This window comes from Anolis carolinensis, chromosome 4 (assembly GCF_035594765.1).
Source record: "Anolis carolinensis isolate JA03-04 chromosome 4, rAnoCar3.1.pri, whole genome shotgun sequence".
NCBI lineage: Eukaryota > Metazoa > Chordata > Lepidosauria > Squamata > Dactyloidae > Anolis > Anolis carolinensis.
This window is the reverse complement of record NC_085844.1, coordinates 184,352,623-184,365,768: the sequence shown is the minus strand read 5'-3', so window position 1 is coordinate 184,365,768 and position 13,146 is coordinate 184,352,623. Positions and strand designations below refer to the sequence as shown.

The 13,146-nt window shown below is 35.8% G+C and overlaps 1 protein-coding gene across 2 annotated transcripts in view; it reads right to left on the bottom strand.

Moving 5' to 3' along the window:
* Nucleotides 1–13,146, bottom strand: part of tesk2 (testis associated actin remodelling kinase 2) — a 78,466-nt gene that overhangs the window by 37,403 nt on the left and 27,917 nt on the right. Inside the window, exons 3-4 of one of the 2 annotated variants that reach the window (XM_003220261.4) lie at nucleotides 11,742–11,863; nucleotides 6,177–6,225 (exon numbers count right to left, since the gene is read on the bottom strand). In XM_003220261.4, the coding sequence (XP_003220309.1) occupies nucleotides 6,177–6,225; nucleotides 11,742–11,863 (171 nt within the window). Of the gene's footprint in view, nucleotides 1–6,176; nucleotides 6,226–11,732; nucleotides 11,864–13,146 lie in introns of those variants that run through there. The other variant, XM_062979626.1, reaches the window with a different exon arrangement.

The window sequence follows — 13,146 nt, the reverse complement described above, 5'->3', positions numbered from 1 at the left end:
CTTCGATTCAATGCAGTAACCCCAGAAGCTCCACAGCAGAATAACTGTGGGAATGACAGAACTGAAGTACCTAAATGAGAAAGATTGCAGACCATCACAGAGCTCCCTTCCAAAACAGGCAAGGCATAGTTTTTTAACACAATCTTTTCGTGAAGGAATCTTAACATCACTACAAATATGTCAGGAACACAATGCCTTGCGAAATATATTTTATGAGTTCTTGGGAATTAAACAGTCAATGAATACTTTCAAAATCAAAAGAAAAACGCAATATGGAAGAAGCAACACAAAAATGACTGTTCTAGAGTATATTGAAAATGGGGAAGACTTCAGATAACTGCTCTACTCAATACATTTACATATCTATCTATATATATAAAAAGCTTCTGACCATTTCTATATTAAAACAATAAAACTAAAAAACCCAGAACCACGAAACTTGGCAACACAACACAGGGTCCTCCCCGCTGTGTTTAGATGACAAAACCAAAACTTAAGTACACATCCATGTCCCACAAAATCCACAAAACCCAAAAAAAACATATGCGCATGCGCGGAGCATGCCCCAGCCCCCACCCTTGGAAGGGAAGACATGCGGCTGAGGGGAAAAGGAAAGGGCCCGAAGCCGCAAGGCAAGCCGGCTTGGACCTGTCCATGGTGACGGCCCGACGGCGGCGGAGGAGATGGAGCAGGATTGGGGACGGCGCCGGGGGAGGAGGGAGCAGTGAGGCCTGCACGGAGCCGCCACCTGCTGCTGCCGCCGCCGCCCTCCGGCGAGGCCTGGCCGGCAGCAGGGCTGGGAAAGGCAGCGAGGAGAGGGCCGGGCGGGCAGGCCTCCTCCGCCGCCTCTGCCCCGGCGCAAAGAAGAAGGTGTCACCATGCTCTTCCTCCTCCTCCTCATTGCCGTGAAGGAAACAGAGTGAGGAAGGAGGGAGGGAATGGCCTGGCTCACATCGCCCTGCAAAACAGAGGAACACCAACGCCACGGAGGGACAGGGGGGCGAGGAGGAGGGGGAGGGAGGAAGAATTCTCCTTCAATTACTTTCAGTTTCTCCTCTTTCCCTCAATTTACCCCTCAATTATAATAATAACAATAACAACAGCAATAATAATAAACAGTTTCACAGGCAAGAAGCAGCCAGACACTAAAGCTGCGAGACCATTCAGTGCTAATCAAGCTTGCCAATGGTAACATTCACACTTGGCCTCCAAACAGACAATGCAGAACACTCTCACTTATCCAAGCTTCACTTATCCAATGTTCTGTATTATCCAAGGCAGTCTGCCTTTTAGTAGTCAATGTTTTCGTAGTAAATGTTGCAATGTTTGGGGACTAAATTCGTAAATACAGTAATTACTACATAACATTACTGTGTACTGAACTGCTTTTTCTATAGTTCCACTGCTATTCCACTTAAGCCACAGCAAAGCGTGGCCGAGCACAGCTAGTACATCATAAACTAAGTCTTTGGTATCACATTGTTATATGGGAGTCTCTTCAATCACTGCTTTGCTGGACACATGTAACCAAATTAATGCCTCCAGGTATGCAAACAAAGGCATATGTTCTAACTACTTTTATGCAATTTAAATATGTCAGTAGCTTTTATTGGAAACTGTAATACAAAAGGAGTTGTGGAATCTTTAAATAAATTAAACAATCGTGCCCTGTATTATGAATGATGTTTAACAAAGTTTTGTTTTTTTCAAATAAATAGATTGCGCCTATAAAATACTACAATGGAGATTAACTCCATTGGTACTGAACCTTTAAGGTAGTCTTCCCACACATCAACCCATGCTTAGTAATTTGTTGGTATTATGCTCTTAGACCATTTGTATACTCTTGTCTTCTAAAATTTGAGAAATATTAAGCAGAAGTAATAACTCTTCCATGGGCTGCTTCACACATCTATCCCATATGGAAACAATCTGGATAAACAGCATAAGTAGTATCTTGATTGTGGTTGATGAAGTGCACCAATATGCAAACATCTTTCTACTATAGATATGGTTCCTAATAGAAAAATTAAGAGAGGTGGTATATGTACATTTTTAAATGTTAACAAAGTCAAAGTCAATCTAAATTATTTCCAAAGATCTGCAAGTCTCCCAAAACCAGAACAAGTATAAATTAATGAATGACTTGGCATCCAAATTCACCAACTCATTCCCAAAATTAAACAAAACCTTTTTTGAATTTAAGTTCTTCTTTTTCTAGGTAGCCAATTTATCTAAGTTCCTGTCTCAATATTTTCTGGGGAACACCAACTGCTATATTCAGGACTTTATCTTACAGAATGACAGAAAATTAGTTGCCATTACATAATATATCACATCTCTACAAAAAATCCATGCATACACAAGCTGTAGGAGCTGTAACATTTTTAAAGTCAACTCTGCTATTTGAAATGCTATTTGGCAGTGCTATATTTTGTTTATTTGCAACATTCATTAACCATATATGGTATATAACCTTTCATTTTTTATGATAACCTCTAATATAAAGATTTTTCTACAGTACTTATTCAAAAATATTTTGTGTAGATGCAATTCTGCCAGAAGCCTCATGTCTTCATTATGGATAGAGGGAAGATAATAAGTTTGGTACCTATCACTTATCTTTTAAAATGGCACACACAAGCTCACATTAGGGCTGCAAGTAATCACTGAAGAAAATCTTGTGTTTTTTTTTTAAATGTCACTGACAATATTTAATAGATATCAGTCTCACTCATACAGCCACATTCAATATGACATCAATTATCCCACTTGAAATCTCATTGCATGCAAGATCAAATGTGAACAGCTAAGAAAGTAAAATGCTGTGAGTGGACTCAACTTTAAAAAACACATTAAATAATACATGCACAGAGAATGGAGTCACAAAGGGAGGAAAGAAGCATAATTAGGAATAGGTGGTTATATAATACTAACATTATGCAGAAAATGAGAAATGAAACTATCAGGTCAGATAAATAAACAAAATACTTTGAATCTTCTAGTGCCCACTTGAAAGCTTCATCACAAATGCACCCCTGGGTGATTCTTTTTCTTTCAACAGCCTCTACTTTTTGTGATTTCTATCTGAAAGCAAAACTTAAAGATCTATACTTTTTCAATATGAGGCAGGATAATTCCCGTGTCCCTTTCCTTTCAGCTTTGTTCTTCACACTCAGTAAATGACTCTAGAGTTAGTTGTTTTACCTTGCTTGTTTTATCTAAGCACCCATAGAATAGCTTCCCATTCTTTCTTTATTGCATTGTTTACTGCAGGCATGCTCCTTAAACCCAATACTGAAAATCTTTTGTTCTCAAAATCTTTTGTTCTCCTTAACCATCCTTCCAGTCACAATGGTGATAACAAAAACTTCTAGCTAGACAGAAGACAAAAACAGCAATAGCAACAACAACAAAACATGTGGAGGTTGGGTTGGATTTCTGTAAAAGGATTTTGTAAAAAAATAAGCTTCTTTGTTACAGGTTTTATTAACTGTACCAGTCATTTTTCTTCCCATGAACATCTGTTTAGTTGTATGTTCTGGACTACTTAGGTCTGTAGCTTGATTCAGCATAATTCTTATGTTATTTAAAACTATACTGACCTCTTTAATATTATGTTGTGAAAAGAAACTCTAAACCAAGGAGGGAAAACCTTTGATGCTATAGATGTTTCTGACCTCAATCTCCACATTCCTTTATGATCAATCATGCTGGGTGGGGCTGGAAGTTCAAAACATCTGGAAGATCAAAGTTACACAAACCTGTTCTAAACTAGAGGCTACTTACAAAACATCAATCCCACTTTTGTGGGGATGCAAACAGATACTGATTGTGCATTATCCCATTAAGAGTTTGCATTCTATAGAAAAGCAAAATGGAAACAAATGAATATATTGGAAAACTAATATCTAAAGGAAACAAATCCTCATAGTATAAAAAGTTGCTTTTCCTAATACTTCATGTTTCCATTATGGATACATTACTACAGAAAAAGACATGCAACAGGGTTAAACTGAACTGTGAAGTATTCAGAATCCTCATGAATGTGACGGCGCCTGGGCTGCAGTGTGCATAGGATATCTAAAGAATCCACATTTGCTAGAATGCTCTGGGTTTCCTCATTTTTTAACTGGTGAAAAGAACAATCTCAAATACAGATGTGAAATTTAGGATACATAAAGCTAAATTCACCACTGATGTACAAATCTCATGTTAGATCCACAGGATTATTTTTTGTTCCCTATTTCAAAATTGATAAGACGCTCCATTTCCACTTTAACAAAGAAGTTGCAAGATGTAATACACCCTTTAAAAATTCGGTTTACAATCTGCTTTCATTCCAAAATGCTTGTTATGTCCAGGAATGGTACACACCCTCATTCATAAAACAGCATAGGTATTCTATTATGGGCAGTCCCAGAGTTACAAGAATGTGACTTACAAATGACTCATAATAAAGAATGAGGGTGAGACAATAGGAAGTGAGATAAATCTATCCCTAGAAAGGGAAATTCACTCCTAAAAGAGATCATGAGGGGACAGTGTCTCCACTGAAGCTTTATCACCGATCCTTGTTTCCAGAACAAGTCAAATTTTTCAGTATCAAATTATCACAGGGACAGAAAATGAGGTGAAATCTTCTGAACAAAGGCACAGAAGACAAAACAAACATCACAGGGGTATTAACCCTTCCTTGTGCTATCCAAAGCTTGGTTGGAGTTACACTTTTAAAATGTACCTCTTCCAACTTACATAAAAATTCACCTTAAGAATAAATCTACAGAACCTATCTTGTTCATAACTTGGAAACTGCCTGTATTTGAATGCTGAAATGCTCTTAAAATATTATCTCTTATATTCTAGTGTGGCAAGGAAATCCTGTAAAACAACAATAATAAAACTCTAAAAACACTAGCAGTGTTAGGCTATAGAAATATATGACATAAAAGCCTATGACATGTTCTGTTAGTTCATTCAAACAGAGGATATAACAACAAAAATAAAAAGGTCAGATTGCAATTAATATTAAATAGCTATTCATATTTCTCCCTATATAGGTTTTCTGCTGTGGATGGCTCTGGAATGCTCTCCCTAAGGAGATTAGGCTGGCCCCTACTCTACATATTTTCCGTAAGGAGCTAAAAACATGGTGATTTCAGCAGGTGTTTGAATGAATTCCATTCTAGCTATTCCACCGACTTGGCATGAAATATACTGTACAGTCTCATCTTTTCCTGATCATGGTCTATGTTACCTATGACATTATTGACATCAATTGGAAGCTGCTGTGATTTTACTGATTGTTATTTTAATGTAAATTTTTTGTGTAATAATGTGTTTTTATATTGTTGTGTATTGTATGTCTGTATCTTTGTTGTAAACCGCCCTGAATCCCTTCTGGGAGATAGGGCGGTATATAAATAAAGTATTATTATTATTATTATTATTATTATTATTATTATTATTATTACTATTCTCCAGGGGGAAGTTGACCATAGAGTAACACTAGAGGACATAACATTCCTAGAGAGAACATATTAATCAAATCTGTAAATAAACAAAGATTGACCATATAACTCCAGTTTTGAAATCTCTGCATTGGCTACTACTAAATTACGAGAACCAATTCAAGATTTCCATACAAATATACAAAGCTTGAAATAATTGAGGACCACGGTTTGAAGGGTCTTCTCCACCAGTATTGACTATTTATGATGAGCTGAGGAAGTTCTGTTTGTGGTGCCTTTGATTAATATTTTCTGCAGGCCTACCACACATGGCAGGATTCTTTCAGAAGCAGCACTCCAGCTCTGACCCTTGCTGTTGTAATTCAAGTGTGAGATAAAAATGCATTTGGTTTGCAAAAGCTTTTATGGGATATTAAATGCCTCGTCTATTTAGCTGCTGACTTAATACATGATTTTTAGAACTCTATTTTAATTGTGTTTGTATGTTGTGCTGCATTCTGTGTAGGTTGTTGGTCATCCTCAACCTTTTTGTGAGGCATCTCCAAATTTAAATATAAATACATCAATTTATAAATAATACCTGGATAAGAATCATACTAGATTACTTATGTAAACAATGAGTGTTAACATAATTATAGGTAGAATATCTAATTCAAGGGGTGTATACATAACAAAAGATTTGTTGGTTAATGAATGCAGTCATACCTCAGTAAGAGCATGCAACTGTCCTTGATGTACACAGACACCCATAAACCTGAAAAGTAAGAGCAAATTACCTTATAAATGAGAAACAGAGTGCATTTTATCAACATTAAGACAGACTGAAATTATATTTGGAACTTGTACTTTTGGTCACAGCTATAAAAGCCAGGCTCAAGTAATTCAGACAGGAGCTCAAAAGGATGTATTGATTGCATTGCATAAAATACAAAGATAAAACATAACTTCTATTTTTTATGTAAAATAGTAATACATAGCTTCCCTCTAGCAATAGTATAGTGACTTGAACAATGTAATTGAGCATGAGGAGTAAATTTCAAACTCTGGCCATCCTTAGATACATATAGATGTAATTAACAGATTTAAGTTTTCACAATTGATATGCAGTACATTACAGTGTGGCGCAGAGGAAACAGCACTATTGTCTTTGTGCTGAAAATAGAGATATAACAAATGCCTGTTTGGCATCATCTTGGTAATTCATTCAGCCAATACTGACAACATATATGGTATTCAGTTTTTATATCTGAAACATCTATCCATTCATAAACTTGCAAATATTTTCAGTATTTGCGTAAACACAGATGTTTATAAAACATCATATATTATACACCCATGAAGCGCTTATGCTACAGCTTAAGAAACAGCTTTAAACAGAAAATCAATAACTTGCAGCCAAAAGCACACATCCATTTGAATTAAGCATTTATGCAACATAACAAAATGAAACATAAATATGACAGTAAAGAAGGAAACCTATTAACTATAAGATAAGGATTCTATGTACCAAAATGCTTAAATAAATATCCAATTGCTTATATATCATCTTGTAACTGAAAAAAAAGTTTAATATCTAACATGATTCTTGGAGAACATAGTTTCATAATTAAGAATAATGGATAAGCTTAATATTTAGTAAGGGAAAATAAACTCTGGGACTTCTTTAGCATAAACAGAAGTGAAACTACACCATTTCAAAAATACAGATCATAAGAAATACACATTTGGAATTCTGAAGAACTGAGTAATGGAAATAGCACTCCATTTTATATAAAATGCCACTTTATATATTTGAATTCATACAAATAGAGAAAAATACCATATGCTATTTTCAGTAAATTATTATTTTATTTAATTGTGGATGGCAGCTACTGCAACTGGAATCCAAGACGAAACAGACAAAATGCATAGTTTAGGGGGACATTAAACTGAGCTATTCTTGCCTGAGCCCCAGTACTGAAAAGTTACATCTTAAAATGGACCAAAGAGCAGAGATGGGAAGCTATCTAGGCCATTTTAGTACAAATGTATTAATACCTCTGCTTGTGCCTACATTTTCTTCCTTCTCCAGCCATAAAAGAAAAGCCATGATCTGGTAGATTAGCGATGTCCTGAAGCCTCTTTTGCTCCTACTCACCTCCTGAGCAGAACTCCCCCAGCCCTTCCCAAGCTTTCCAGGCTTAGAGATAATACATGGAGATCTTGACTCATTATCTAAATAAACCCTAATCAACATTTATAGACCCATTTCTGAGTACAATTTAAACTGTCATTTGGATGTTTTGCGTACACATTTATGTCAACACAAAACATTACCTCTAAATCTGGAAGCCATGCAAGAGTAGTAAGAAACTGAGGGATAGCGTGAAGGGTATTTCCTGCTGTCACTCCAACAGAAGCCTATAATAATATAACATGGTATATAGACAACCACACAAAACCCACACAGAAATGTGCAAATCATGGTCCAGACAGTATGACTAAATTCTATCTAGGTTTCTGCATCAGCTCACTTTCTGTATTCAAAAGCTTCTGGGTGGGTCAGATTCAATGCACCGGCTATCTAATTCTCCAGAACAGGAAGAATCCTTGATTTCATCTAGTAATTTTAGGCCTTTGACAACTAGCTCTTTATCTAAAACATGTAGATAATGCCAGAGTACCAGTATTAGCCTCTTCAGAGAACAACAAGACTCAAGTGTTAAACATAAGGTGCCCAAAAATGCAACTGGTTCAGAACTTGGTCACCAGGTCATTAACCAAATCTACCAGAGTGAATATTTCAACAATACTAAAAGATTTTATAGACTTCCAGCTTGTTTTTAAACACAATTCAAACTGATATTTGGATCTATAGAGCAATAAATAACCTTTATAGAGTAATTTAAGTTTAAACTTACTAATTATTTAATTGACAAAAGAGGGCAATTTAAGGATGACTCTCATCATAATTATTTATTAAAATATTACATTTTAAAGTTTTAATTTGTATTTTCAAACTGATTGACTACTTTAAGCCTCTCAATTTTTCTACGGGTGTTTAGAGTTAAGTTTTATAATTTTGAACATCATGCCAGCCTGAACTCTTATCTGAGTTAAGTTAAAGTATATACATTTTTTAACACAAAGGATATCCTGATAAAGTTTCTGATAAACCCTATCTACAAAAAGCTTCATTAGAAGCCTTCTTCTGTATATTTCCACTGAGATCAGGAAAAATGGCATGTGGGAATATAGTGTTCACTAAGGGGGATGGAATTTTCATCCCAAGGATAAGGTAATAGAATCTGTCTTTTGATCTTAGATGACACTTTAAAAATTACTTTCCTGGGTTTTAGAGTGTTTCCCACAGTAAGATGAAGAATATTTGCTGCTTGATTGATGGCTTTACTTGTATTGTTTATACAGATGCAGAAGAGCTAGGTGCAATAGAAAATCATCCCCTGGCTCCTGCACTGTTGCCTAATACTCCTATCATAGCTAGAGATTTATCATATTACCTGATGGTAATATGATTGCTTTACTTTTAAATAGTAACCAGGTAGAACTGTACTCCAGCTTCCAAAATCAAACAAGACCAGGTGTGTTCACAGTATCTTAATTTAAAGTGGTTTAAAAAAAACCCACATCCTATTGTGGTAGTTCTTTTTTAAAACACAGAAAGGCACAGATAAACCAGATTTTTCGCAAACCCTAACTGTTTTTAATGGCGCTTGCTGAAAGTGCTGAATCACAAAGGTTGTATTTTTCCTACTGTACTGGTTGTTATTTCACTGAAAAAGAACTGACACATGATACTGCTTCCTCAAATTTGTATTTTTTAACCAATTGGACAAAAACAGATGAAACAAAAACTTTAAAGAAGGCACATTTAGAGTCACTTGTTTAATCTGCCTTGATCAAGTTAAGTTTAATCAGCAACATAATAGACATGTTCAGTTAGCATAAAGCAACACTAAAATGCTGTCCTGAGGACACCTAAGCTACAAAGTGAACACTGAATTACTTTTTATAAAGGAACTTTGAAACATTTATTAAAACTAAGATAAATCTTTATCTTTTTTTATTCCCTTGGGATATCTATCCTCTAGACTGTTCCACTATTTTATGTCCCTACTCCCCGTGGTTTTATTCATATGTCTTTCTCACCGAGTTTTAACTTAGTGTTCATGTGGCCTGCCCTGGTTTTTATTGCTTTTTCTGAATTTTGGGTTGTAATGTATGTTATTATTTATTGTATTGTTAAATTGTGTTATGATATGTTGTTTTATATTCTGTCATATTGTATGGTTTTGGGCATGGCCCCATGTAAGCCGCCCCGAGTCCCCATTGGGGAGATGGTGGCGGGGTATAAATAAAGTTTTATTATTATTATTATTATTATGAAAAATACTAAGTGCTAATCAAAAATTGTTATATTTGAAAAAATAGGGGAAAACATGCATCATCAGTATATTAACAAAATTTAGAAATCTGAATCTGAGCATGATCAGGAGCACTGCCATGGACAATGGATGATAGAGTAGGGTATCACTTCCATTTCAAGGAAAATAAAATATATGATAGAAGAATATTTATTTTCCCTATTACTGAAAAAGCATGTTGTTCTTTCTACTTTAATTCCAATTCACTGGTGGAAAAACAACAGAGATCCTACACTTCCATAGTGCCCTACAGATGGTTTGGTTTGGTTTGCTCTGTGCTGGAACAGTGGCTTCATTTATGTACTGATTGCCTTATTTAGGCTTCTGACAATGGGAAACCTCTATGCTCATTCAGACAACCCTGTTTATAAATATTCTCAAACCTTTCTGTAAAGAGCTAAGAATGTCTACGGTTCTTTTTCTAGGCAGGGGGGAATCCCATCGCTGCCACCAATTGTAAAGAGCTAAGAACGTCTACGGTTCCTTTTCTAGGCAGGGGGGAATCCTTTTAAATCCCACCACTGCCACCAAATTGCAAAGATGTCAGGCAGGAGGAGAAATCTTTTTAAAAATCCCACCTCTTATACCAATTGCGGAGATGTGGAGATGGAGGTTGTTTTTATTAATTAATTATTACATATTTTATATCCACTGCCACCAGTTATTAAAGATGTTTTTTTTAAAAAGCTGCCACCAAATGTCAAGGGGATCATCAATTCTTGCCACCACTATAGGAATACATAGCTACTAGCTACTTAGAGAGGAGACTTTTAAAATTTTATGTTTTTTCTTTCTTCTACTACTTTATTCTTGATGAATATCTGTATGTATGACAGAGACTGAGATGTTTGAAGGAATAATAACACATTTATTTAGGCACAAGCTTGATGGTTACAATAACTTTTCTTCTTGTTTGAGGCACGTTGCTGAACAGTTGCAAAGTTATATTGAGGTGTTTCAAACTTTAAATTCCACTTCAATCACAGAATATCTGTTCCTAGTCAGGAGACAGACTACCTTAAAATAAGTCACCAAACTTATTTTAGACTTGACTCAAAATCCAACCTTTGAGCCACCCTGATTCTCCAACTGAGAATCAGTCCTAACTGCAATTCCTCCAATTACAGACTACCTTAAAATAAGTCACCAAACGTATTTTATCCCTGATCCCCTAAACTTAGGATCAGCCTTCCCTGAGCTTCAACAGAGCCCACACTGAGTTTCCCTCCAAATTCTGCTCTCTCTTCAGCTAACCCAGTTGGCTCCGCCCCCTTCTCCATGGCAACCAGCCTCTGAGTGCTGAGTAACTGAAATATTAACCCTTTTTAAAACACAGTTAAACATGGCATCTGTAAATAAAAAATCACACTTCGTTACACTTTCAAACTCCACATGCAATGCTCCAAAGGGGAGCCTGCATGTGCAAGTATGCTGTGTACTCCATCTTCCATATCAAGCATGGATGTTCAAGTAAACACATGAATAAAGCTATACATGGCTAAGCTACATCGTTGAATATGAAGATATTCACAGTATGCACAGGTTATGTACTTAATAAATTGGGAATACTCAATCAATAATCAAGTAGACAGAAAACAGGTTAGAAGTATGGCACAACTAAACAGTAAATATTAGGAAACACAGAAAAGTACAACGAATGAAGGACATAAAGAAGCTACAAGTGAAACTCAGCAAAATTGATGTCTTAACTCTCAAGAGACACTTGCTTACCAATGCAACTCATACCAAACTATGACTGATTGCAATGAGTGGCAGATAAAAACATTATCTGCACTGTCACATACACATGCTCACATACACACTCACATACACACACCTTTCTTACTTTAGTATGTTTGGATGTGAAAGTCTGTTCATGAGCTGGACTTCTTTTAGCATGTTTGCACGGTTGCTACTTAGTGTATTCATCTTCAAAGCCATTACTTGATCAGATACCTTGTGCCGCACCTAAAGAATAAACCCAAAAAACTATTAGTACAGTGGAACACAAGAAAAGCATCAGTTATTATATTTCTTAATACGCAACCTGGCTGAATACAAAAGCTTGTAAAAACTGACAAATTTGCAACTTTTTCTATTTCAGCATCACAGGCAAAGCAAAGGTGGCATGCTAAAGGTTTGAAACATTTCATTAAAAACATCTCTAAGATACGTTTCACAGAGCATTCACTTTTATATGCACATTCTTTTTTTAAAAATAAAACTATTGTCCACCTTTTTTGCTTTCTTTTTTGAAGAGAGGATGGAGTGAGGTTTCTACTTTCAGGAGAATGTTCGTAAATACTGCCAGATGTAAAGTCGATAACTGTATATATATAGTCATGTATAAGTTGATAAATCGAAGATAGGTTTGGGGGCCAAAATAATGCGTTTTTATATGATCCATGGATAAGTCAAGGGTCATTCCATGGAGGGGGGAAAGCCACCAACCATCAGTCTTTTGTACCCTCTAGCTAGAAAAGGGGGTGGTTAAAAAAAACACTATACTACAGTACTTCCACTGACCCCCTGATAAGTCCACCCAGTTTTGGGGAGTTGATTGTTGATTAAATTGTCCACATTAGTATAAACAGTAATAAAAAGGACATGTGTTTTATCTGCAGTGATATATCTAAAAGTGTTCCTGGAATAAAAGACATTACTACCAGGAGGCCAATGTGAGGAAACCTTTGTTCTAACTTATGATGAAAAACAGTGCTTTCGGATGTAGGCAAGATGCAAGCTTTTGCACTGGAGATACAAGTTCTGTCAGTAGTGTCATACTCCACACTAAGTTTAGAATAATGACTATGTTTGCAAAAGGAAGGAAAGCAAGGGGTTTAGTCACTGTTGACAGATTAGTTTAACTCTTGTCATTCTGTATTAATGTTTCTGTATCATAACACTACTGAATTATTTTTAAAATGCCAACCAACACCAAACAAAATATTGAAGAAGAATCACAAAAGAAATCTCTGGTGAAGACATCTGTCATCTACAGAAGTGAGAAAAGGCAAATAAATGAATATAAATTATACATTAGAATTTCTACCCACCACTCCCATACACATGCACCAAGTATTTAAACAGATAACACTGATATTTGGTAATATGACTTTTATGATATAGGCCAATAATGTGCATTTAAGTAAACCTGTTTAATTTTACACTAAAAATAATAGTAGTATTTTTCTAAAAGCATTTAATGGGTTCCATCCACCCAATTCACAGCAACCTATGATTAATTATAT